We start from the raw sequence: 26068 nt of genomic DNA, 5'->3' as shown, positions 1-26068 counted from the left end.
CTCCTTGCGTGGAGAAAGCATTGTCTGAATACAAGTTTTCCAAATCTATAGCAATAATTCCTAATCCCAGAGATTGCAATTCTGTGTGTTGCACATCCGGACCTGACCATTAGATGTCAGCATTGCACTACATTGAGTCGAGTCCGACTGCGACTTTGGGAACAACTTCCAAACTTTCGCCCATTTTTATCATTACTGTAAATGTCATACATTGCAAGAACGCGGCTCGTATTGATTATATTATCTTTTTTGTATTATTTCCAGTCCTATCATACTACAAGCTTTGACTCAGTGCGGAACTCCGGAATGTTTCGGAGCGATTCTTCAGGTGCTGCGCACCGGTGATGTGTCGCCAGTCCTGACCGATACCGTCACGTACGCGCTTGGACTTTTGCCATCACCTTGCACTAAGCGTGTACGAGAGCTTCTGAACATGGCTCAGTACAAGCAAAGCAGAGCTTCATTTTATGCCTTGAGCCACGCTGTCAGCAGGTGAGTTTTCTATGGAGTAATGCAGAAAATAGACAAATATTCTAAAAAAAGCTGAGGCAACCATTTTGGGGGATTTTTATCAATCATGTATATCATGAATGGCTCTCCGGAGGAATAGGTGAGAGCTTGCTGGTTGCTAAAGTTCCCCACTAAGCAATAATATATGGGGTCAAGTGTCCCGTGATTTCAGCTCCATTTTACAGGACTCATGGAGATAGTTGAGAACACCCATTTGTCCCACAATGTATCAGCGCAGGTAAAGTGAAGCAGAAAAGAAAAAAAAAAGTTTATTGGAAAGTTTTGAAACTTCCTTAGTTCTAGAGAATTGAAATGCAGCAGTGACCTCTGGTGGTGACTATAGGTACTACGCAATACTGGAATTATAAAAGCCAACCAGGGTTAGATATGCGTCTCAATAAACATTTCTTGTTACTATTAATATACAAAAATATCTGCTGATTCCATAGCCTTTAGTGGAGGGTGCCAGTTGTTGTTTGCAGTATCAAAACTTTTTGCTTATGTGAATATCTATGGTAATTGCCTCTTCAAAGAGGAAAAGGACTTGAACTCCGGTGCCCCCTATTGGAAGCAGCGATCCTAAAAGTCAGTTGTGAATATCTATAGCTAAATTCTGCTTTATATAACGAACAGCGCCAAACATAAGACAATCTGTGCTGAATCCTTCCAATCTCTTACATCGCCAGCTTCTATGCGGACAGGAGCACCATCACTCCCGAGCTGAGGGACGTGGCCGATTTCATGTCCTCGCTCATTGACAACGAATGCACCGGAGACCAAGACAAAACTTTCCAGACTCTTAAGGTATCCAATGTAGAAAAAAAGGTCAGAAAATTGTGAAATCTATTCTACTTTGCAGCTCACAGATCGTTGTTCTTTCTTCAGGCCATTGGAATTATGGGGAATGTATTAGAAGCAGCCAATCCGCAGGTCAAGTCCTCCGTTGTGAAATGTGTCAGGAGCCAAGCGCCCTCACTGGAGGTGCAGAAGGCGGCCGTTCAGGCTCTACGCAAAATGTCCATCATTGATGATGTAAGTGATAGATCCATAGAGATAAACCCCCCGAGTTGTGACCGCTCACAAAAATGATGTGATGTTAGTGAGAGTCAGTGTCCTCTGCAACAGGGCTGCCACCAATCATAACCCAATCATCTGCTTACGGCCAATGGACCCTTGATCCCTTCTGGCCATGCTACCTCCAATGGTCCTGGTGGCCTCAACTAATCTTCTAGTATCTTATCTACCCCAAGCATTCTATATAGCATGTACTCACATGGTCTCTTTACCTAAAGGAATCGTGTGATCACCTATTATGTAAGACAAACAGAAGTGTCCAGTTGTTTCTCTTCATTGATTCCTGCTTCTTCCCCTGAGTATTGCGCTTTTTTTTTTTTTTAAATCCGCCATATGGTTTCAGAGATATGAGCCTTTTTGTTCACTGATCTTTTTTTACGTTTGCAAGGGGGCATGTCTACTTACCCTGTGAGCCACGCCTCCTTTGTAAGTGCCATTAGAATCAGCACTGAATAAAACGGGCCGTATCTCTGGAACCGTTAGACGGATCTCAAGAAAACAAAAAATGCAACACTCAGAGGAGCATGGGGAATAAACTACAAGCAAAAACTGGACACTTTTTACCCAGTGACAAATCCCCTTTAAGGGGACCGGCCTTTGGTTGAATATCACAGTTTTTGTATATATGTTAAAAAATTAAAAATATTAGCATTTTTTTAGGTTGTTACAAAGACAATCCAGTAAAAAGTTATAATATGTTCTTACATAGTATGGTGAAACCTTGTGATTAATGCGTATAGTAATGTGCACATCCATCAGTAGGAGCTGAGTGCTGGTGGACACACATGCTCAGTGAATTTCCACACTGCTTGGTCTTTCTATTATTTGCATAAAAATGGCCATCAGGGCAGAAATATATTTCTATTAGAGCTCTGCGGTGAACAGAGAGCAGCACTAAGCGTATTAGATGAACCTTCTCATTCTTAATCACCAGGTGGCGCTTTACTTTCTGTCCAGGACTCGTCACCAAAAACATTTTTAGATATAAACTTACAATTAATATTGATTTTTCATGATCTATATGGTGAATGGGATATGTAATATTGGGCCACATACTGAATACTTGCAGTTTCCACTCTCCACACTGAGTCTCATAACAGGCTGATACTTTACGCTCTGCAGATGTCACTTCTCAGCAGTCTCATTATCATGACAGACAGGAGTGCTTAAGACAGTAAACAACTATGTATATATATTCCACATTCACAATAGAAGTCACAGCTCACCTCTTCACCCCTCCCTGCACAGTGATCTCTGCACAGGTCACAGAACATGTCCCCAAAAAAGTAAATTGGAATCTATAGTTCAATGTTTGCCATGTAACGCATGTAAGTAATTGCTGTCAGGCAAAGATAACCAGCCCTTAATCTTGTACAGAAAAAGTAATTAAAACATCTAATATCAGGAAAAAATTATTTTTTTTTGTACTTTGTCTCTGCCATCATGCCTTAGGATGTCCTATTTTCTTTATTTTGGGAGGAGCTTTCTCCGAGGCTCATTATCGCCCCCTGCAGGGTAATGCATGTTATCCTTTTTTATCGCAGGCTCGAAGTGCACTTGTCCAGGTCTTCCAAGATGGAAACTCACCGGTCCAGAAGAGGCTGGCGGCGTACCTCATCCTGATGAGAAACCCTTCACCATCTGACCTTCGCAAGGTTGTTCGGACCCTCTACAAGGACGACAACCAGCAAGTGAAGAACTTTGTCGCCTCCCACATCGTTAACATTCAGAACTCCGATGCACCAGAAATGCAGGAGTAAGTCCAGACCAATCTCTAATTGTAGCATAATTCACATTATTAAAACTGAGCATCCGCCACTTGGATTCTAGGTCTATAACGATGTGCTGATTAAAGGGGTCATCCACCTTTGGGGACTTTTTTTTATTTTGCTTAACTGCATGTATTTGGGGCTTAAAAACATTATTTTTGTAATTAAATTTCAATAAGAATTTTGCACCATTAGCCTTCTCAGTGCCATTGCACTGTCTATTGTTGGCTTTAGAAAGAGTAAACTGAGAGTCATTCAGCGAGCCCACTATGATGGTTTGATCTGAAGTTAGTAAGTCTTTCATCTCTCTGTCTTTTTCTCAACTCCTCTCCGCTGACTCATGAGCACAGACCACATCAAACTTCACTATGCAATGCAACAAAGAGACCTGTAAAAGTCAATGGTTCAATTTTTTGCTTGAAACCCAATTGAAAAAAATGATTTTCATCCCAAATGTATGCACTTAAATAAAAAAAAATGCCCAAAAAAGGTGGACCCCTTCTATAATGAAGACAATTGAGCGCCGATCTTTTTTTTTTTTTTACACGAAACTCCAAATCCCCTGCCTAGTTTCACATGGTCATAGAATTATAAAATCCTGGCCTCGTGCAGTCACCACTAGGGGGAGCTTAGAGAACACAAACGTATACAGCTTCTATTAAGTTCACTAGCAACTATGTAAATCCCTATGGATGGAGCTCCCCTTAGTGGTGTTTGCAAGAATGCAGCATTTTATGATTTAAACTGGTATTCCACTGATAACATCCTTTTCACAGGATGGGGATATCTGCAATAAATTGAGTGATAACTGTTTAAATGGAGCAATGATCGCACATTCGTGCTGCTATTTCATTAGTGTCTCTGGGACCGGTGGCGTGAATGTGACCCACGGGTCTGTTTAGATGGAGGACCCAAGACACCATTCAGTAATGACTATTACTCCTTTAACTGACTATGATAAGTTGAGCAGAGGATTTGGAACTGCATCAGCCAGACAGGTTCCCATCAGATATTGTGATTGAACCGATATATAATTTTGGATTTATTTTGGTCACTTTAATTCATTTTTTTCCTCTTTTAGTCTCCTGTTGTCCTGATTCACCTACCATCTTTCTTCCCAGGCTAAAAAGCAAACTAGAAGAGGCCCTCAAGTCAAACGGCATTCCCGCTATCGTCAGCGACTTCACAAAATTGTCTAAGAATTATCAAATCTCCAAGGCTTTGGATGTTCCAGTGTTTGTGGATAGTTTAGGGGCCAAAGTGGAAGGAAACATCATTTATGATTCCACCGGCTACATGCCCAGAGAGGTCCTGCTGGAGACAACGCTGAATGCTTTCGGAAAGTCCATGGATATGTTTGAGGTAAGGAGACGGCATATAAAGAGCGGAGTCACGGATACCATAAATGACATAGCCATAGAGGAAACTGAGACTGTAGTAGTACCCAGTCCAAAAAAAAACTGTAGTAGTATAATATATGGGAGTGGGGGGCACAGATTTTGCTCAGGTGCTTCATGTTGTACCTCTGGTTATAATCTATTTTTTAAAGGGGATATTTCACTAATTTTTTTCATCTAAACTGACTAACTCCTCCAATTGCTGGTGCGCCACTGATTATGGCACAGTTTATCTTTCTCTTCTGTGCCCCTCGGTTCCAAAGATATGCCCCCAATAATAAAGGTGCAAATTTCACCTACAATGAAGTGGGCGTGTACTACAGAACTTCTCTGTGGGTGTGGCCTTGTATTGATTGGCCAGCATCAAAGGAGAAAAAGCAAACGCCCACATTGACATACTCTCGATTGTTTGAAGGGAAAACTTGCACCATTATTTCCTGGCAGCATAACTTTGGAACAGAGAGACACAGAAGAAAAAGAAAAACTGTTCCACAATCAGTGGATCAGTGGCAATTGGAGGAGGTGTGCAGATTAAATGTAAAAAATTAAGTGAAAGGTCCCCTTTAAATTGCTTTTTTTTTTAAATCAAAGCTTATCACACAATAGGAAATAAATATTTAAATGTTGGGGGTCTGACTGCCTGGACACTCCTCATTTAGGAGAACGAGGGTCCCTTGGTCTCCTGTGTGAATGGAGCGGTAGTGCTAATGTGTGACCACGTGGACCGTCATACTGATCAACGATTGGTTATTTTCCACAGATTGGTCTTGAAGGCAAAGGCTTTGAACCAACCATCGACGCTCTGTTTGGTAAGGAAGGCTTCTTCCCAGACACCGCTACAAAAGCTTTGTACTGGATGGATGGAAAAGTTCCCGACAAAGTCACCGAAATTTTGTACAAGTGGTTTGGAATCTCCAGACAGGACAAGCAGAACCAGGTAAGATATGATACAATGCGATGATTGACCATAGGAAGGTACAGAATGTATATAATATATGCCATCTTCCACTGTAGGACCTGAAGAAGGCTTTCCTCTACAACGTGGAGAAGCTGGTACGGGAAGTCAGATCTAGCAATGCCCCGGAGGCCAATGCTTACCTGGAGATCCTCGGTAAAGAACTGGGTTACATTAAGTTGAGTGACTTCAAGACGCTGGGAAGTTTGATGCTGAAGAGCTTCCAATCTGCTCAGGACCTCCCTGGAAAGGTAGGTCGTAGCTTTATGATAGTGAAGATTTGATAGTTTAAAAGAGTTTTCCCCCCACAGGAAATATCATATTAATTGTATAGATTATTAAAAAATTGCAACATTAATAAATGACCCAGTGACAGTTATGACCTTTAAGTACACAATATGGCACCACCTGGTGTATAGAACTGTGCATGTTCTCCTAATGAGCTGAGTGCTGGTGGTCACACATGCTCGGATCACCCTTCTCACAGCCAGATGTCCCAGGAGCTATGACCTTTTCTTACACACTATGGCACCACCTGGTGTTCAAAATGTAGAGCACTGTGCATGTCCACCTAATGAGCTGAGTGCTGGTGGTCACACATGCTCGGATCACCCTTCTCACAGCCAGATCTCCGAGGAGCTATGACCTTTTCTTACACACTATGGCGCCACCTGATGTTCAAAATGTAGAGCACTGTGCATGTCCACCTAATGAGCGGGAGTGCTGGTGGTCACGCATGCTCGGTTCACTCTTCTCATAGCCAGATCTTCACATAGAGATCCCTTCATTACATGACAGCCAGTAGGAATAGCTTTCTGCCTTCCCGTCAGAGAAGGTGCATAGCCTCTGCTGAAGGAGACTTCTTCTCCAATAAACGTAGGAAGGGACTATATTTGTCATTTTGTTTTCCCGACATCAAAATGCAGATTAGATATTGAAATGGTCAATCAAGCCGAGAGATTTCAGCTCCGAAGCCTGCAGAGCTGTAGATGCAGCTGTAGATAATATTGCAGGCTTTAACTCGGGGGTTAAAATTATTTATAGGCACAGAAGTTATTTCCAGAACGGCAATTATTTTAGAGTCAAAGTCAATGTTAGGGTAATTTGTTGGAAGATGGCTTTAAATTTAATGACTTAACAGTTAAAAAGTGTCACACAGGAGATTAGATTTTATTTTCAGGTATTTGAGAAAGATGTCTGCACTACCATCTATTGAACAGCAGATGGCACATGTGAAACCTTATAGATATCCAACACTAAATTGTAGACTATTCTAGGGCAGGATCGTGACATAAAACTTTTCACAGGCTGCAATTTGTATTCCAGCCATTGGGTGGTGCAATACACAGTGGGTGAAATGGTATCGTCATTTAAAAAAAAAATTATTTTCATCAATCACCATTGGGAGATTGATTTATTATACTCATGATGTGATAATTGAATGTTTTTCTATGTAATGTTCCAGATTGCTCAGATTTTCTCCGGCGGAGTCGAGAGTGACCTCTTCATTCACTACATCTTCTTGGACAATCAGTTCTCCCTCCCAACCGGATCCGGCCTTCAGCTCCAAGTATCTTTATCAGGAATAATTGCTCCGGGTACAAAGGCCGGAATAAAAACTAAGAACATGGATGTAAGTTCTGTTTTTTGGTTGTCTCCTATAGATAATCCCTTTCTTCCAAAAAGGCTCCCATGAAAATAAGCTGATTGCTGGGTATCCTGCTCCAGCAATCAGCGGTGTGATGTCAGGCAGCATATGTCCTCTTTTCCTGCAGCTCCCCCACAGGGGAAGTGAGGCATTACACAATTCTCATGTTGTGTCCTCCAGAGCGAGAGACAATCTTTCTTACAACTCTAAATAAGAGTCAGTGTTGAATGGAGACTCTTTAATTAAACCACAATTTACTAAACTATCCAACCGCTTCATGCTGGTAAAAAAAATACAACATAGACAGTATATATATAGAAAAAAATAAATATTTTCCTGCCTATACAATAGCCATTACTTTACATGACCCAGAGCTGAGGAATGACAGAGGCTTCTCGTCCTTCTCACTCGGCAGAATGCCAGATATTGAGGACAAGCGAGATGGACTTATGTGCACATTCATCTTCTCCGCAGGTAAAGTCATTTTCCCTGAATCCGGCAGTTGCCGTAGAGTTTGTCACACAGATAGGAATCCAGATTCCACAGTTTTCCAGACATGCCGTCCAAATGAACACCAACATCTACCATGAATCCGGGGTCCAGGCGCGAATCTCTATGAGAGATGGACAGTTCAAGTTCTCCATTCCTGCACCGACTACACCAACAAAACTCTTCAGCATCAAGTAAGAGATGGAGGGATGGATAGATAGATAGATAGAGAATAGATACAGTAGATAGATAATAGATAATAGATAGATAATGGATAGATAATAGATAGAATCATAGAATCATAGAATCATAGAATCGTAGAGTTGGAAGGGACCTCCTGGGCCATCTGGTCCAACCCCCTGCTCAAAGCAGGATTCGCTAAATCATCCCAGTCAGATGTCTGTCCAGCCTCTGTTTGAAGACCTCCATTGAAGGAGAACTCACCACTTCTCGTGGCAGCCTGTTCCACTCATTGATCACTCTAACTGTCAAAAAGTTTTTTCTAATATCTAATCTGTGTCTCCTCCCATTCAGCTTCATCCCATTGCTTCTAGTCTTTCCTTGTGCAAATGAGAATAAAGATGATCCTTCTACAATGTGACAGCCCTTTAGATATTTGTAGACAGCTATTAAGTCTCCTCTCAGTCTTCTCTTTTGCAAACTAAACATTCCCAAATCCTGCAACCTTTCCTCATAAGACAGGGTTTGCAGACCGGTCACCATTCTGGTCGCTCTTTTCTGAACTTGCTCCAGTTTGTTGATGTCTTTTTTAAAATGTGGTGCCCAAAATTGGACACAATATTCCAGATGAGGTCTGACCAAAGAGGAGTAGAGGGAAATAATTACTTCACGTGATCTAGACTGTATGCTTCTGTTAATACATCCTAGAATTGCATTTGCCTTTTTTGCTGCTGCATCACACTGTTGACTCATATTCAGTCTGTGATCTATTAGTATACCCAAGTCTTTTTCACATGTGCTGTCACTTAGCCCTATTCCTCCCATTCTATATATGCTTTTTTCATTTTTATTGCCCAGATGTAGTACTTTGCATTTCTCCCTGTTAAAAACCATTCTGTTAGTTGCTGCCCACTTCTCCAGTTTATTTAAATCTTTTTGAATCCTCTCTCTCTCTTCTCTAGTATTAGCTATCCCTCCTAGCTTTGTGTCATCAGCAAATTTAATCAGTTTACCCTCAATTCCTTCATCTAAATCGTTGATAAAGATGTTGAACAATACAGGGCCCAGGACAGAGCCCTGTGGTACCCCACTTGAGACATTCTTCCAACTGGATGTGCAGCCATTTACGACCACTCTTTGGGTCCGATCACTAAGCCAGTTATGAATCCACCTAACAGTTGCCTTGATAGATAGATAATAGATAATAGATAATAGATAGATAGATAGATAAATAATAGATAGCTAGATAGATAATAGATGGATAGATAGATAGATAGATAATGGATAGATAGATAGATAATAGATGGATAGATAGATAATAGATAGATAATAGATAGATAGATAATAGATAATTGATGATAGATAGATAATAGATAGATTTATTAATAGATGATAATAGATTTTTTTTGTGAAACTGTAAATAACTTGCTCCATTTCCTAATTTAGCAACAAAGTCACTTTGATCTTTCCGTCGAAGACGGAGGTCCTGCCTTCCATCGTTGAGAACAGGGAGGAGCAGACGACGTGCAGGCCTCTACTCACGGGGCTGAACTACTGCACCAGCATGGCTTACTCTAATGCCAGCTCTATAGACGGTGCTCCTTACTTCCCACTCACCGGAGAGACCAGGTAACCTATATTTTTGCACTTGCTCAAAGCTGCACACAATCTTCTCTGCTTTTCTACCCAATTCTAGTAGGAGATACTGTAGATAGTTAGCGCTTGTTTTGGAGGCACTAAAAGTTGTATATATTTCTATATGGTGAGTGCCCCCTAGTGGCCGCTAGACAGAATGTTTATTACAGAGGGAAGTAAGAATCTCAGGTCATCCGGCGCCATGGCAGTGGTGAGGGCTGTCTCTGTAGTGAACGCACTGCTAGGCCCTGTAGGTTTTAGGGGATAAGAACTTTTTGGGAAAAGAAAAAATAAGTATCTTTTTCTTGCAAGGTATGAATTGGAGCTCCAACCAACAGGAGAGGTGCAAGAATATTCCCTGACTGCAGGTTACAGGATGAACAGAGAAGAACGGGACCTGGTGGACACTATCCAAATCTCCGCACAAGCAGAAGGTGATAACATTTCTGAGGTTTTATAGGGATTGTTCAAAATAAGAACAAGTCTTTTTTTCCTGAGGAGAGCGCCACCCTTGGGCTGTGTCTGGTATTGCAGCTCACCAACATTTAAGTCAATGAAGCTGAACTGCACTTATCAGACGCAACCCATGGAGAAGAGGAGAAAAGTATATCTGAGATCTAAAACCTCAATAAATGTTTCTTTACAGGAGTGAAGACGTCAGAGGCGCGGCTGACCATCACATATAACCGCAACAGGATTATTTTGACCAGTAACATGGAAATCCCAAATGCCAACATCAATTTTGGCGGCAGCATAAGAGTCAATGATGAATCGAATGATTTCCAGAGATCGTTCGCCCTCGTCGCTGAGCTCAACAACCAGCGGGTCTCAGAAGTCACTTTCACTGGGAGACTTAGGTAACTTGATGTAAAATTTAAGTCTTGCCTTTGGGTTAGAAAATTAAATTTTTGCAATACTTTTGAAAAATGTGATAATTGTAGAGAAAGTATGTGCCATAAAAGTAATTTTTTCCTTTCTCACCCTCCCCACTCTCTGTTATTGCCTGTAGAGCTGACGTCACATCAAGAGCGCTGCAGACAATAACTGACATAGATCAGCAGCTCTGCTCCAGTTGACTGCAGAGTCGCAGTGATTGGCTGCAGCACTGTCAATGTGATGACAGCTCTACAGGCAATAACAGACACCGGGACTAGAGGAGGGTGGAGTAAAGAACAGCTTTGTTTTTTTAAGTGGAAAACCCCTTTTATGCTCTTTAGCTCCAACCTCTTCCCAGCAGAGAACTGGTAACATAAGTTCTCCACCGTAGACATAGGTAGACTCACCCAGATCTAACGCTTAGTATATATCCAGTGGAGGGGTGATAACTTCTCTTAGGTTAGATTCCCCCTTTAAATTTCTGCAAAAAACAATTCTATAGCCTTTTCCCAGAAGCAAATGCGTTACTACATTGTGGTAAATGAGGTCATATTTTTTTCTCCTTTTTCATCTCTTCGTAGTGACTTCATACGGTCAAGCACATCATCTACAGCACTGACCAACACTAACCTTCTTCATATTAATGGCCTCTTTGTTTCCTATGTTCAGGTATGACGGCCACACCGAAGGTGCCCTTAGTGGTGAGCTTTTGATACCAAAGCTACGAGTGGAAGCCAAAGCAGATGCCATCCTTAGGAAAGTACTGAGTGACTTCTCCCTTCAGCTCAAGTCTTCTGCCACTGTCTGTGTCTTGTCCGGATCACAAAACCTTGTGTTCACCTATGGTAAGTTCATTTGATCAGATCCGTTGGAGCTATAAGTGTCACCATAGACTCACGGTCTACAGACGCACCATTGTCTTCATGTATTTATCGATATTGACCTCCTTGAAATACATTTTTACATTTTCTTTTTGCATTAAGACAATGAAAAGGTTGAGTTAGATTGGAACACGGCCTCCAACAGCAACGTGGAGAAGATCATCTCGAACTTGCCGGACGTCAGATTCTCTGACTTCACCAGCTATCCCGAATCTCTAAAGAACTACGTCAACAAAGTCATGGATCATAAGGTCGTTCAGACAGACATGACTATCCGCCATATTGCTTCTCAGTTCGTAGTGGTGAGTTTTGACATCGTGCCTACAGAACCTTGATCTCTGGAAGCAATGGGAATGTATTGGGCATCAGGCAAAATAATTTTCCAGTCCTTCTACCTTGCTTTGGTGGGGATCACCACTTGTGTCTTAGTAGAAGTCTTAATGACACGACAGAAGATGGAAAAAGGTTATGAACGCTTACATGATTTTGTCTTCTGCTCGTATCCATTCCCATCCAGAGCTACGTACAATATGGCCGGCAAATTGTGGCCACGGGACACCACTTCTAGACAGTTTTTCATGTAATTCCAAAATCTCTGGTGGTCCAGATTAGAAGAGGGGTTACATGTACTTCATATTCCCTGCTGGTCTAGGGCAATAAAGGGGGTGATTAATAAATTTTAATTTATGAGATAAAGACCTAAAGGCTCATTTATGCTGGCCGATGGTGGCTGTTAAATGATTGCCAATTTGTTACATGGTTTGACGATTGGCGGTCCTTTATTAGCCTGTTTAGACAGGACAACTACTTCCCAATCATTAGTTGATAGTTCATTGTGCACCACAGACTATCATTGTTCTCGGCAGCACATATCCTGTCTATACAGGTCAATATGCTGCTGAGAACTATGATTTTAAAGGAACCCATAAAATCATTTCACCCAATGAACCAGCATTTGGCTCCTTCATTGGGTGATTAACAGCCCATTTAGGCAGCCTGATTATTGAGAAGTGAAGTGTAAATGCAGCCTACAGGATGGGGAAGTCTTAGGGTATGCTCACACATGGGACAGATAGATCTTTCTCCCAGAATTTGGTATCAGCCTTTTTAGATACAACGTTTAGTAATATCAAATTCGCATATCGTGAAAAATATGCAGCATAAATCAAATTAGGATGCGGATCTTCACCCTTTGCAGATCCGCAATGAAATACGCAACAGAAAGTGCACAATTTAGTGAGATTGGTGCCGCTGAGGATTTAATTGTGGAAAATCCCCTGTGTCCTACCTTTATGCACATACCTGTGTAGATACTGAACCAGCAGTGAATACTGGCAAATGTAAGGTCAGGTATAAAAGAAGGGAAGCAGAATTTTGAATGCTGCTCTGGATGAGAATAATGTCGAAGGTTGATTTGATAAATATTTGCAAATATACTTATACTGGATCAGGTCTGCATACTGCAAATATATTGGAGACAACAGCTTTATATCAATGTAGGATCGTATTATATCTAATTAAATCATCTATTCTTACAGGCTTCCAATAACTGGTTGCAGGCGGCTTCAAAGGAAAGTCCATATGCACAAACTCTCAGCAACAAGCTGCAAGCCTTGAGAGATCTGGACATGCAGGAACTGGGTATTCCGGCTTTCCCCAATAACCTTTTCTTAAATAGGTAATTGTTGCTGTGTTGTGATTGTGCATTACATATAGTGATAGCTGTAATTTTTCATATGACCACTTTTGGGCAAATGCACACATGGTAGAGATTCATAACAGCTCAGTTCCTATTGGAGAGAATGGGACCTGAGCTGCAGTACCAAAAAGGGCCACCAGAGTGAATAGAGCATTGCTTGTCTATACACGGTATACATCCAGCTACAGCGGCACAGGAAACAGAGACTTGACGGGGTATCCGACTGATCGGATATTGATGACCATTTCAAATGTCTCCTTTATCTTGACAATTTCAGCTTTGTTGTACTTACTAATGGTTGTTTTGTTTCTCACCTTCCAAAAATTTACAGAAACCCATTTATAATCACTCTGTTCATTATTTTTGCAGTGATGGAAAGATAAAATATACATTTAACAAAGAAAGTACCACCATCAATATCCCACTACCCTATGCTGGAAAGTCATCTCACCAACTGGTGGCCAAAACTTTGAGGTCTCCATCATTAGAACTGCAGTCAGTGGGATTAAATATCCCAGCACGGGAGTTCAAAGTCCCAGCCTTCACCATTCCTGAGTATTACCAGCTAAAAGTACCTTTGCTCGGAGTTTTGGATCTGTCTTCTAACATCAACAGCAACTACTATAACTGGTCTGCGTCGTACACGGGCGGAAACACTACTAGTGATATCCAGAGTTACGCTTTGAGATACCAAATGAGAGCAGACTGCATCGTGGATATTCTTTCATACAACATTTATGGTAAGTGATTTTTTTATTTGTCATCTGTACCCTATAATATTTTACAGCCTATGACTTCCATTGAAATTAATAGAAACTTTCTCATAATATTCTTCTGGTGTTCTTGTGGGAATCTCATATCACTGTTGCAGTCCCTTCCCATTCTGTACAAATCTAAAGCGACATAGAAAGAAAATTTTCCTTGGCCAGGTTAACACAGAAGCCCTTCCTGTAAATCACAAAAATTTTGAGATGACTTCAGATTCTCTTGAAGGTCAAGCTCTTTCAAATGACATAGATCTACAAAAGTTCCAGCCAATATCAACCGATATTAATTTGAATAAACCTGATCCACTACATATGTATCTGTAATCTGAGAGCAAACCAGTATTCTTTATTAATGAGTCTATTTTTACTCTTTCAGGTTCTGCCAAAGGATTCTATGACCCGATAGGCACAATAACCAGATCTTATGATGGATCTGTACGCCACACTCTTCTTGATGGCAGCATAAACCTCAGTGAAGTGTACAACTTGCAGAGTGACCAAGTGTTTAAAGCATCCTATTCTTACCAGGCAAGAAGTGTACTCGGACTTGAAGCCTCAGGAGTTTCCTCAGTCACGACATCAGTGAATAAGCCAATGGTCGTGACTGAATCCGATATCAAAAATAGACTAAATGTTGCCTCCCGTTATGCAAACACTGATCTAAAATTAGTGGCCACCATCAACAGTGATACCCTACAGACAAAAATAGATTCCAACTATAAGTTTGATTCATCTTATTTGAAGGCAACCAACAAATTATCTGGAATGTTCTTGACAGAAGCTGCAACATTGACCACAACCACGGATTTGCAAGATGGAGCTCTTGTCAACACTATGACGGTAGACTACAGAAACAAACAGCTGATGCTGAAGTCAGATACAAATGGAAACTACTACAACCTCATTGGGTTGAACAAATTCGAACTTACATTGTCGAAGCAGATGGCTGCGATCCGTTCAGAGTATCAGGCCGACTACAAGCGCAACCGATTCTACACCCTTTTGTCTGGCTCTATTAACTCCCTTGGCCTCGAATTAAATACCGATGTCACTTTTAATAACCAGGGAAGTCGATCAGCTCACAAAGGCACTTTGAAACTCAACCGAGATGGTCTTTCCACTAGCACTACCACCAGTGTCAACTTTAGTCCATTGCTTTTGGAAAGTGAGTTGAATGCTGGAATTGGATCAGCAGGAGCAGTGATGAAAATGATGGCAAGCGGAAGGTATCGAGAGCATAGTGCAAGGATTTCTGTTGATGGAAAGGGGTCCTTGAGTGAACTGTCTCTGGGTAGTGTGTATCAAGCTACTCTTCTTGGTTTGGACAGCAAACATTTATTGAACTTTAGGGTTAGCAAAGAAGGTCTGAAGTTTACTAACACTTTAATGGGCTCCTATGAGCAAATAAAACTAGAAAGCAGCAATGACCTAAGTATAGCTGGATACCTTCTGCAGTTTACCTCCAAATTTGAGAACTCTTTGAGCTCAGACAGATTCCACAAGCACAAGTTTGATTTCCAGATGCAGCCGTATACCATGACTGCCATGCTGAACAATGAAATGCAATATGGTGACCTAGAGTTTACCAACAAAGGCCAAGTGCAGCTAGAAGCCTTCAAGGTGAATATCAACGGCAATATAAGAGGTGCTTACAACAAAGATGAGATAAAGCATTCCTATGGTTTCTCAGCTGGTAACATGGCAGCCAATGTTAACACAGACACTATTGCAAATATACAAGGAGCAGCCTATACTCATAGATTCACACTCGATGTCGCCGGCCTCTCTGTGTCACTTAGCAGCAGCACAAATTGTGATTCCAAAGTTATGAAGTTTACTAACCGAATTCGCTCAGTTGTGCAGCCATTCACCATTACCATTGACTCGCAAACCAATGGAGATGGAAGCGTGATGATCTTTGGTCAACAGTCAGGAAACCTCTACAGCAAATTCCTATTAAAGGCCGAGCCTCTTTCCTTTAGTTTAGTTCATGATTACAAGGGATCAACAAAGCATTCGCTTGGAGCAGGCAGAACTTATGAAACTGTTCTAGATTATAATGTCAACCTGTTGTTCACTCCTTCAGAACAGTTGAGCAAATGGAAACTTAAGACTCAACTAAACCAGAATACGTACACCCAGGATATCACTGTATTCAACAACGCTGACAGTATTGGAGTTCAACTAAGCGGGCAAACTCTTGCGGACCTCTCGATTCTGGATACAGAAGTCCGACTGTCTTTTGGCAAGTTTAATCCAATTGACTCTCTAAACTTAAGAGACAGTGTCAACACACCTCAAGAGTTCAGCATTTCTGGACATATAAAGTATGACAAGAATAAAGATATGCATATCATCAATTTGCCTTTCATAGAGAACATGTCTTTATATTTCGAGAAAATGAGAACTACATTACTGACTACTCTACAAGCTCTACAAAAGTCATTGAAAGACCTTGACGTTGACCAATTTGTCCAGAGATACAGACGAGCACTGAATACAGCTGGTCAAAAAATGAGCGACTATGTTAACAGTTTGGATCTAGAAAGCAAAGCTAGCTTGGCAAGAGAAAAAATTCTATCATTGGTCAAAGGATTTAAGATCACAGCCGATGAACTTCAATCTGCAGTTCAGGATTATTTCAGAAATCTGCAAAACTCCTTGACAGAACTATACAAATATATCAGAGAAAAGTATGACATTGAGAACTTTAGAAAAGCCATTGAGTTGTGTGTTCAGAAATGTATGGACAAATTGAAAACCTTCGACAATGAATACAGAGTACGGGAAAAGATCATGGAAATGATCCAGAACTTACGGGTTTTAATAGAAAAAGTAAATGTTAACGATTTAGGACAAAGTTTGTCTGCCTGGATTCAAAATATTGATGAGCAATACCAAATCAAAGCTAACATCCAGAGATTATTATACCAAATCCAAGATTACATACAGAGAATCAATATTGATCAGATGGCTCAAGATGCAAAGAGTTTCATAAGATCCTATGAAGTAACCGAGTTTGTCACATGGCTCACAAACCTTGTGCCTATCGAGAATGTTCGATTTTTTTTACAACAAATACAAAACCTTATCACCACACAATTAGAGGAATTTCAAGTAAGTGAAAAAATCAATGCAGTCGTTGACAAATTTCAAGACCTTGTGGCCAAGTATGACATTGACAAAAAGCTGGAAATCCTCATAGAAAAGTTTATCGAGTTTCTAAACCAACAGAGAGTAAAAGAAACCTTCCAAAAGGTGACGGACATGCTAAACAACATTGATGTAAGCCAACATTTTAGGAAAATAAGTACTTTTGTTGATGCAGCAGTAAAACAAGTAAGAGACTATGACTTTAAGAAGCTAATAGATGACATCAACTATTACTTGGATATCTTAGTTCAGAAGATGAGGTCTTTTAATTACGATAAATTTGTGGATGAGTTCAACAATAAAATCAAAGAGTTGACAGAGACAATAAATAATAAAATGAGGGCTCTGGAACTGCCCCAAAAGGCTGAAGCTTTAAGGCAATATTTGAACAACGTGAGGGTAGTGGTCATACAGTATCTTCAAGAGGTAAGAGACACTAAATTTGCTGCTGTTGTTCAGTGGTATGAAGATATCATGACTTCAACAGTTTTAATTGAATGGAAGACCAGGGCAATTGAATACCTTGAGGATGTTAGAGATAGAATCTATGCTATGAACATAAAAGAAGAATGCCAGAGGTATCTACAACAGGTGGATCAAGCTTACCGACGACTAGTGTCTTTTATAACAGAGCAGTGGAAGACCATGGCTGCTAAGATTAACGACTTTGCACTAGAGAATAATATCCAAGAATGGGCCGATAGATTGAAAGTCTTTGTAGAAGAAGGATTTGTTGTGCCAGAACTAAACTTAGGGTACATCAAGTTCCCTGCTTTTGAAGTTAGCCTACGGGCACTGAGAGAATCTACATTCAGGACACCATATTTCATTGTACCATTCACAGACTTGAAGATCCAGTCTGTGGAAATCAATTTTAGAAATCTAAGAAACATTGAAATTCCAACGAGGTTTGTTACACCCGAGTTCACAGTTTTAAACAGCTATAAGGTACCATCCTACGTAATTGATCTGAATGAAATAAAACTAAAGGTCGTGAGATTAATTGATCAAATTATTTCCAGTGACTATACATTGCCATCTCCAGACATATTATTCAGAGATATAACAATGAGTGACATGGGACTTCCTGAATTTTCTATTCCTGAAATTTATATACCCAACATGCAGCTTCCTGACTATAAAATCCCAAAACTAAATATGGAAAACTTCCATTTCCCTGACATAAGGATTCCTGAATTCCAGCTTCCAAAGATTCCTCACTCTGTTTCTATTCCAACGTTCGGCAAGTTGTCCAGTTCATTCAAGGTTGTTTCTCCTTTTCTTACAATGACTACCTTAGCCGAGGTCGAAAATGCCACAGTCTCTGAGAAATCACCTGAAATTATTGCTTCCCTTACTGCAGAGTCAACCTCAATGATTGACGCTTTGGCTTTTACCTTTGGAGCTGATGCACGGATTTCTGCTCCTTTGATGGAGCAGTTAGTACTTAAAGAAACTGTGTCACTGTCGAATCGACATCTAAAACTGAATCATTTCAGTCAAGTTACCTTTGCAGCAAGTGAAATCCATTCACAAATCCAAACTAAGGCTGATTTCAGGACCGAGAAGAATTCAGCTGAGCTTCAAAACACTATTATTGTCAAAGTACAGAAAAGAATTACAGCAGATTTGTCTACAAAATACTCTCATAGATTGAATGTTCCACAGCTTGACTTCTCAAGTCAGCTTGACCTACAAAACGATGTGGACACGACGGTGGAAATGGGACGCATTTTCTTAACATCTACCGGTAAAGGAAACTGGAGATGGGCCTGCCCTCTCTTCACAGATGAAGGCACCCACCAGGCTGATGTCAGGTTCAATCTGAAAGGTGGCAAAATTGACCTTGTTGGCAGTAACAAAATAAATGACAAATATCTGAAACTGGATCAAACCCTCAAGATAGAGTCCTTGTTCCTGAGCTTTGCAAATATTGAATTAATGTCAAAAGCTGATGCTCCTAATGTTGGAAACAGCATTGCTACACTAAAAGGAAATGCTCAGCTTAGTGAGATGAGGGTAGAACTTGAAGCTGCTCACAATGCAGAACTTTCAGGTAAGATTACGGGAACAATAAGCAACAGCTTTGCCTTTTTGACTAGAACCTTTGAAGTCAAACTGTCCACTGCAAACAATGGAAATCTAAAAGTGAGTTTCCCTCTGAAACTGACAGGCAAGATTGAGTTTTTAAACAACTATGACTTTACCCTTAGCCCTACTGTTCAGCAAGTGTCATGGCAAGCCAACGGAAGATTCAACCAATACAAAGTGTCTCATACAGTGTCACTGGGTAATAATGAAGAGAAGATTGAGGCTGCATTGGCCATGAATGGAGAAGCTAATCTTGAATTCTTGACAATACCAGTCTCTATCCCCGAAATTCAGATTCCATACACATCAATGAAAACTCCACAGGTCCGAGAATTTTCTGTGTGGGAGAACACTGGTTTAAGGAAGTTGCTGACAACGACTCGTCAGAATTTTGATCTGAACATAAAACTTCAGTATCAGAAAAATAAAGACAACCATTTGATACCTTTACCACTAGACGCAATTTTTGATGCCATTAATGCAAATATGAAGACCATTAACAAGAATTTTGAAAATGGAAGAGATACCGCATTAAACCTCCTAGTGGACTCCTACAATAAAGCCAAAGTCAAGTTTGACAAGTATAAAGTGGACAATCAAGTTAGTAGTAGTAAACAAAGATCATTCAGAATCCCTGGTTACACCATACCACTGGTGAACATTGAAGTTTCTTCCTTCTCTGCTGAACTTCCAGCTTTTGGTTATGTCGTTCCCAATGAAATAACCACACCAAGCTTTATAGTGCCTATGATTGGGTTCTCTGTCCCATCTTACAAGTTAGTGATGCCTTCACTAGAAATGCCTGTGCTACAAGTACCCAACTCTTTACGTACACTTTCTCTTCCTAAACTTAAGTTGCCACGTGGACAGAATGGTATATTAATCCCGGCATTAGGAAACCTCACATATGAGTTTTTCTTCAAGTCAAATGTTATTTCCCTCACCACTAGTGCTGGAATATACAATCAGTCTGATGTCTCTGCAAGAGTAAGTGTAGCCTCCTCATCAGTTATCGATGCTCTTGAGTTCAACATAGATGCAACAACAGGTCTTACTAGGAAGAGAGGTCTAAAACTGGCCACGGCATTGGCATTGAGATCTGTATTTGCTGAAGGAAAACATGAAAGCTCTATATCATTTGGAAAAAGAAACATGGAAGCATCTGTGATAACTAATGCTAATTTAGATACCTGGCTGTTAAAGAGCACATTAAAACAAGAACTCACAGGTAACACAAAGACAAAGTCTTCCATATCCTCCAAGATCACACTCACTTATGATTTTAATGATAAAATCTTTCGAAACACTGCAAAGGGAAAACTTGATCATGCACTAAGCCTTGAAGGACTTACATCCTACTTTTCAATGGAGTCAAAGATAACTGGAGATATAACTGGAACCCTTCTAGCAAATCAAAATTTTTATGGACAACTAACCAATGATGCAAACACCTACATGAATGCAAATGGTCTTCGATCTACCATAAGGCTTGTAGCAAGTTCTAGGGCAGATGGTGTAGGAGTCTTGGACTTAACAGAAAACCTTGCTGTTGAAGCCTCCACCAGTAGAGTCTATGCAGTTTGGGAACATAAGGGAGAAAATTATTTCAGAATGACTCCACTGTTTACATCAACTGGCAAGCAGAGTGGTAAAGCCACCTTAGAACTGGCCCTTTGGAGTCTATTAGCAGATCTGCAAATGGCAATCAGCCAACCCAATTCATTTATAGAGGCAGCATCGCTAAACCAAGGCATTACACTGACAATTAATACTGACAAGCAAGAATTAAGCATGAATGGCCAAGGTATTCTGGAATCTCTCATTGTGGCTCACAACATTAGGCTATCCAATGATCAGGCAGATGCAAGACTTGAAGCTGGAGGCTCAATGCAAGGTCACATGGCTTTCTTGAAGTCAATTGTACTACCAGTGTATGACAAAAGTCTGTGGGATGTCTTGAAACTCGATGTCACAACTCACATTGACAGAAAACAATACCTTAATGCATCAACAAGTCTTATTTATACAAAGAGTAACGATGGCTTCTTCTACCCTATTCCATCTGAAAGAATCGGAGATGGTTCCACCATTACTTTCCCAGGACTGACACTACCCAAAAACAACTGTCCATTTTTGCCAGAGATAAAATTCCCAGCAACTGACATCAAGTTGTTGTACACGACAGCAGAAGGCTCAAATATTCCCCTTGTTGAAGTGTCTGCTCCACAATATCAAGTGACACTCTCCAAATACACTTTCCCTAAACAGTTTTACAGTGTTGATTTCAACGCCATTTTCAACAAGATAGCTGATATTGACCTTCCAACAATCGAGATTCCAGAACAGAAGGTTGTGATCCCACCAATTAAGCTAAGAATGCCAGCAGGAATTTATATTCCAGCCTTTGGATCAATATCTGGCTCCATTCAGTTTGCATCCCCAGTGTACAACCTCACATGGACAAACAAGCTGGAAAACAAACCAGACTCTTTAGTAGGCTCCGTTGATGCCACCAGCAGTTCAACACTACGGTTTCTCGAATTTGATCTTGATGGTGAGTTTTTCTAAAATTATATATTTAAGTAATTTGTAAATTTTCTCAGCATTTTCAACACTTTTTTGATTTTTGTATTATTTTGCTTTTCGAATTATATTACGGTACCTTTATCGTTTTGGGGGAACATTGGTAATATTTGAGACTTAGGTCAAAGTCATTAAAAGCTATTTACAAATTTTTTTTTTTCCTATAAAGCTTCATTAACAGGTTCAATAAATGGAAGAACTCTGAATCTTATTGAACAAGGAAGACTGGCACATGTGGATTTAAGTGCAATTTGGAGGAAGGAGATTTCATTTAATGGCCTAAGGTAAATGAAATTACATCTTTCATATAAGCGATAGATAGATAGACCAGAAATTAAATCAGCACCCATATTGCTGAACCACTGGCTCCAATACATATATTTCAAAAATAGACAGCACTCAAGAAAATATTTCCAAAAATTACAGACATTTTTAGCCCATGTGAATCAACGTTTCAGCTCAAAAACTAATGAGCCTTTCTCAAACCTTATTTCTTGCTTGAGAAAATCTCAGTTTTTTTTTTTTAGACAAAACACCTCCACATGGGGCTTAATCAAGTCTACAATTTTTGGATATATTTTCTGGAATGCTTTCTAGTTTTGTATTCTAGATAGATAGTGTTTGAAATTATTCTTTTTCAATACCTGTAAGCCTTAACCATGAAACATTTAATTTCCAGCCTACCTCAACACAATCTGCAAGTGGATATCACCAGCCCTACATTCTCAAATGCCCAAATACGTTGCCAACATGATGAAAATAGAATCTCCTCATTTGTCTCTTCACCGTCCACCGGTACATTGGGTCTTCTCCTCGAGAAAGATTCCAAGACAATCAACGTGAAAGTGTACAGTCGTTCTGCAGTGAGTATCTTATTAATTGAGCATATTATTATGAGATTTATGAGTAAACTTTTTAGTGGAATTTTTACACTCTGTGTCTGATTCAAATCCTTTGGCCACACTAAGTGAAATTATTCTGAGGGACCATCTTCCATCTAAACACAACATATGCACATCAAATGTCCACCGGGCATCTCATCAATAAGTTCTAGTAGTGTTTTTGGGAATAATCCTACGGGAAATAGACTGGTGAAAGAGAATAGCTTTAAAGTTAGCTGAAGGTGGGATAATCTTCTGCGTGACCTTTAGTGCCCAATATTCTTGTTCAGCCTTAATCCACCAAAGTATCTTCTGGTGCTGTGGTTGGCTTGCCTCACCCTATAACATTTCTTAATGTAATTTATCATAATTACTAGTGTAAAAGCTAACTCTCTTGATGCTGCTGACTGGTACCTAAATTGATTGCTTTCTTTCTAAGTGATAACACAAAGAATATTACATTTTTATGTTGTACCAGAAATATCGACTTAAGTGGTTCCCGATATTGAGAATGCAGAGCTTACTCTTAGATAAAGATGGACAGTTATGGCCCATTACATTGCACTATTATCGTGAGCGAGCAGCATTCCTAGGAATGGATGTTTCTCGGTAATCATTATGTCTAAACAGGCTGCTGATCACTTGACAAATGAGCAAACACTCTTTCATTGGGTGAAATGATCTTTTTGTGCTGCACAACAGATCATCATTCTTGGCAGCACATCATCCTGTGTGAACAGGACTCGCTGCTGAGAACAATGGCAGTATCTGCACACTGAAGGATCTATTACAGAACGTTCAGTGTACATCTAAAGCTTGGTCAGCCTGTGTAAACAGAATATTAAATGACCACCAACCTTGCAATCATTTATCACTGCACATCACACAGTGTAAACGGACCCTGAAGGAAGAGCAATGAAGTTGGATGTACAAGATATTTGGAAAGTCAGATGTTACATTATGAACTCAATCTTATATTTTCATCTCTTTACGTAGGCATCACCTGAAGAGGAATTGCTTATCCTGAAAAATGAAATATCATTGAAAAATCCAGACAAGATTCAAAACAAAATCAACTGGCGTGAAGATGCTGTCCAGGATGTAATGAATGGTCTAAAGGAAAGAATGCCCAAAATGTCTGATGCCATCTACAATTGTGTCAACAAATACCATATGGAACACCTAGGTATGGACATAAAAGAGGCTGGCGTAAAGATGAAAGAAGGTCTACAGACCAAAGTGTCTTCAGCTTACAATAGTGCATCCAATCACATTGACATCCTGGAATATAGGCTTAGATCAGCAGCTAGGGGTGCCAGTGGAAAATATGCAGAAGCTGTCTCAAAGGCTCAACAATGGTATCAAGACCCAGCAGATATGTCCTTTCTTCTCAATGATGTGGAACCATTGTATGAAAAAACTGTAATTGCAATCAGAAGATATCAAAGTACAATGAAAGAGGTGATTGATGCAGCCATTATGTTTTTGAAAAACACAAGATTTCAACTACCAGGCCAGAACCAGAAATATACTGGTGAAGAACAATTCACCATGGCTGTGAAATGGGCTTTAAATACTGTAGAGCAATATATTCAGAAGATCCAAAAGCTTTTCGACAACATCATCCAGTCCATTAATGATGTCAGTTTCAGTATCCCTGGTACAAACTTCAAGTTCGAGAGCAGACAAGTCATCCTTGCGGTTAAAGAATTTTTGAAGGAACTACAACAGATAACTAGAAAGGTATTCAGTGATCTCCAGTACATAAGCCTTGAAAAGAACTTGCAGCAACTTAAAGGTTTAGTTCAGGAGATTTCACAAAAATCAGAAAAACTAATTGAAGCCTTGAAATCCAGAAATTATAGAGACATGCAACTTCAGACTCAACAAATGTACAATGATGCCATTAATTCACAGTATGTACAATACCTTAGTGATCTTGCTGACGGAATCAGAAAGAGCACCAACCAGCTGCTGAAAGTTTACCAGAATATGTATGAAGAACTTTTAGATAAATTAAAGCAGTTACTTGTTTATGTTAAGGCCTTGAGAGAAGAATACTTGGACCCAAATATTGTGGGATGGTCTGTGAAATATTATGAAATTGAGGAGAAAGTCATTCAGCTTTTCAAACTCTTTATTGATTCATTGAAGGAATATGGCATCAATGTCTCTGAAATTAGTGACCAAATGAAAGAATTGTTAAGAGAGTATTATGAGCAAGCCAGGGTTCTGTTAACCAATGCCGATGATAAAGGAAGAAAGCAGGTAAGAGAACTTTCCATGAAATTAGAAGAAAAAGTCATTGATTGGTCAAGAAATGCCAAACAAGCCGCAGCAGAACATTCTCAGTTTGTAAATGCGAAACTAAACGAGGCTCATACGCAACTGTTAAGCTCTTATCAGAAGTTCCTTGATGAAGCAAACCGTGTCATCGATCTGATCATCCAACAATATAATGCCTTTATACAATTCATTACTCAAATGCTGCAAAATTTGCAAAATTCTGCCAGCGAAGAGGTAAAAACATACGTGTCAACACGAAAAGGTGAACTTCAAGTAGAAATCCCACATCCCTTTGATTGGAACTCTTTTGACGAAGTTCCCCAAGTGAGAAAGGAGATCATAGCTAAGAGGATGGAAATTGCACGTTCCATGGTGCATGAAGGTATCGAAAGAGGCTCTAAACAATGGGAAGAACTGCAACAATTCATTGACAAACAAGTTGAGGATGGAAAACTAACCGCACAGCAGATCATTGAGAACATCAAAAGCTGGAAAAATACTAACTAAATGGACATTATGTACTGTAGCACCCAAAAATTAGGATTTTTCTCAGTTGAAAAATAACAACAATCAGTGTTTATTGTATTTTAAAGCCATTGTTGTATTTTGTAAAGGAAAAAGCAAAACCAAAAAAAGTTAAAAATTGTCCTTATTTCTTAAACGTTAACTAATAAATATTGTTTCTTATAAGCTGGTATTATCTTAAGTAATTTTCTCCTTTTTTTGCAAAATACAACATTAAACTGAATCATCATATTTGTCTTCAATGACTGTTCTTTAAATAAGTATAAAAAAAGACAGTTGGGTAAAAATGGAGTTGTCAAACTCTTCTACCCCGGAGACTTACCTTTTTGACCCCTGGGCCTAACTATTGGTAAAATGTAATTACAGTTATGTGTTCCATTTACAAAATACAGTCCCAGATAAAGTCTAACCATCAAGGTGGTAGGCACAAGCATAGAAGATGCCAAGGCTAGCTTGGAAGGTTCATCATGATCTGGGTAGTGACTGTGTTGCCCAAGGGACAAAATCAACATGGAATTAGTACTAAGTAAATTACGCTCCTGAATTTTCTGCCAGGAAAAAACACACACATTGGTGCCAGTTTAACATTACTTGAGGGGTTGTCAACTATTGTTAATTGGGGCAACACCATTACAAACTCTGAGCCTAACTACTTGTAAAATGCAATGA

The 26068-nt window shown here is 39.9% G+C and overlaps 1 protein-coding gene across 1 annotated transcript in view; it reads left to right on the top strand.

The window, feature by feature from the left end:
* APOB (apolipoprotein B) overlaps window positions 1-25630 on the top strand; it is a 37047-nt gene extending 11417 nt beyond the window's left edge. The window contains exons 10-29 of the mRNA XM_073568299.1: window positions 265-492; window positions 1197-1314; window positions 1396-1542; window positions 3129-3340; window positions 4475-4715; window positions 5511-5687; window positions 5765-5956; window positions 7171-7338; window positions 7828-8036; window positions 9469-9651; window positions 9970-10091; window positions 10304-10514; window positions 11203-11378; window positions 11517-11716; window positions 12953-13092; window positions 13483-13853; window positions 14257-21678; window positions 21877-21991; window positions 22387-22570; window positions 23585-25630. Of these exons, the coding sequence (XP_073424400.1) occupies window positions 265-492; window positions 1197-1314; window positions 1396-1542; window positions 3129-3340; window positions 4475-4715; window positions 5511-5687; window positions 5765-5956; window positions 7171-7338; window positions 7828-8036; window positions 9469-9651; window positions 9970-10091; window positions 10304-10514; window positions 11203-11378; window positions 11517-11716; window positions 12953-13092; window positions 13483-13853; window positions 14257-21678; window positions 21877-21991; window positions 22387-22570; window positions 23585-25381 (12613 nt within the window). The 3' untranslated portion in view covers window positions 25382-25630. The remainder of the gene's footprint in view (window positions 1-264; window positions 493-1196; window positions 1315-1395; window positions 1543-3128; window positions 3341-4474; window positions 4716-5510; window positions 5688-5764; window positions 5957-7170; window positions 7339-7827; window positions 8037-9468; window positions 9652-9969; window positions 10092-10303; window positions 10515-11202; window positions 11379-11516; window positions 11717-12952; window positions 13093-13482; window positions 13854-14256; window positions 21679-21876; window positions 21992-22386; window positions 22571-23584) is intronic.
* Window positions 25631-26068: the final 438 nt, after the last annotated feature.

Source organism: Dendrobates tinctorius, unplaced genomic scaffold, assembly GCF_039654945.1.
Source record: "Dendrobates tinctorius isolate UK_male_01 unplaced genomic scaffold, ASM3965494v1 ptg000021l, whole genome shotgun sequence".
NCBI lineage: Eukaryota > Metazoa > Chordata > Amphibia > Anura > Dendrobatidae > Dendrobates > Dendrobates tinctorius.
The sequence above is the reverse complement of the archived record's forward strand: the minus strand, read 5'-3'. Positions and strand labels throughout refer to the sequence as shown.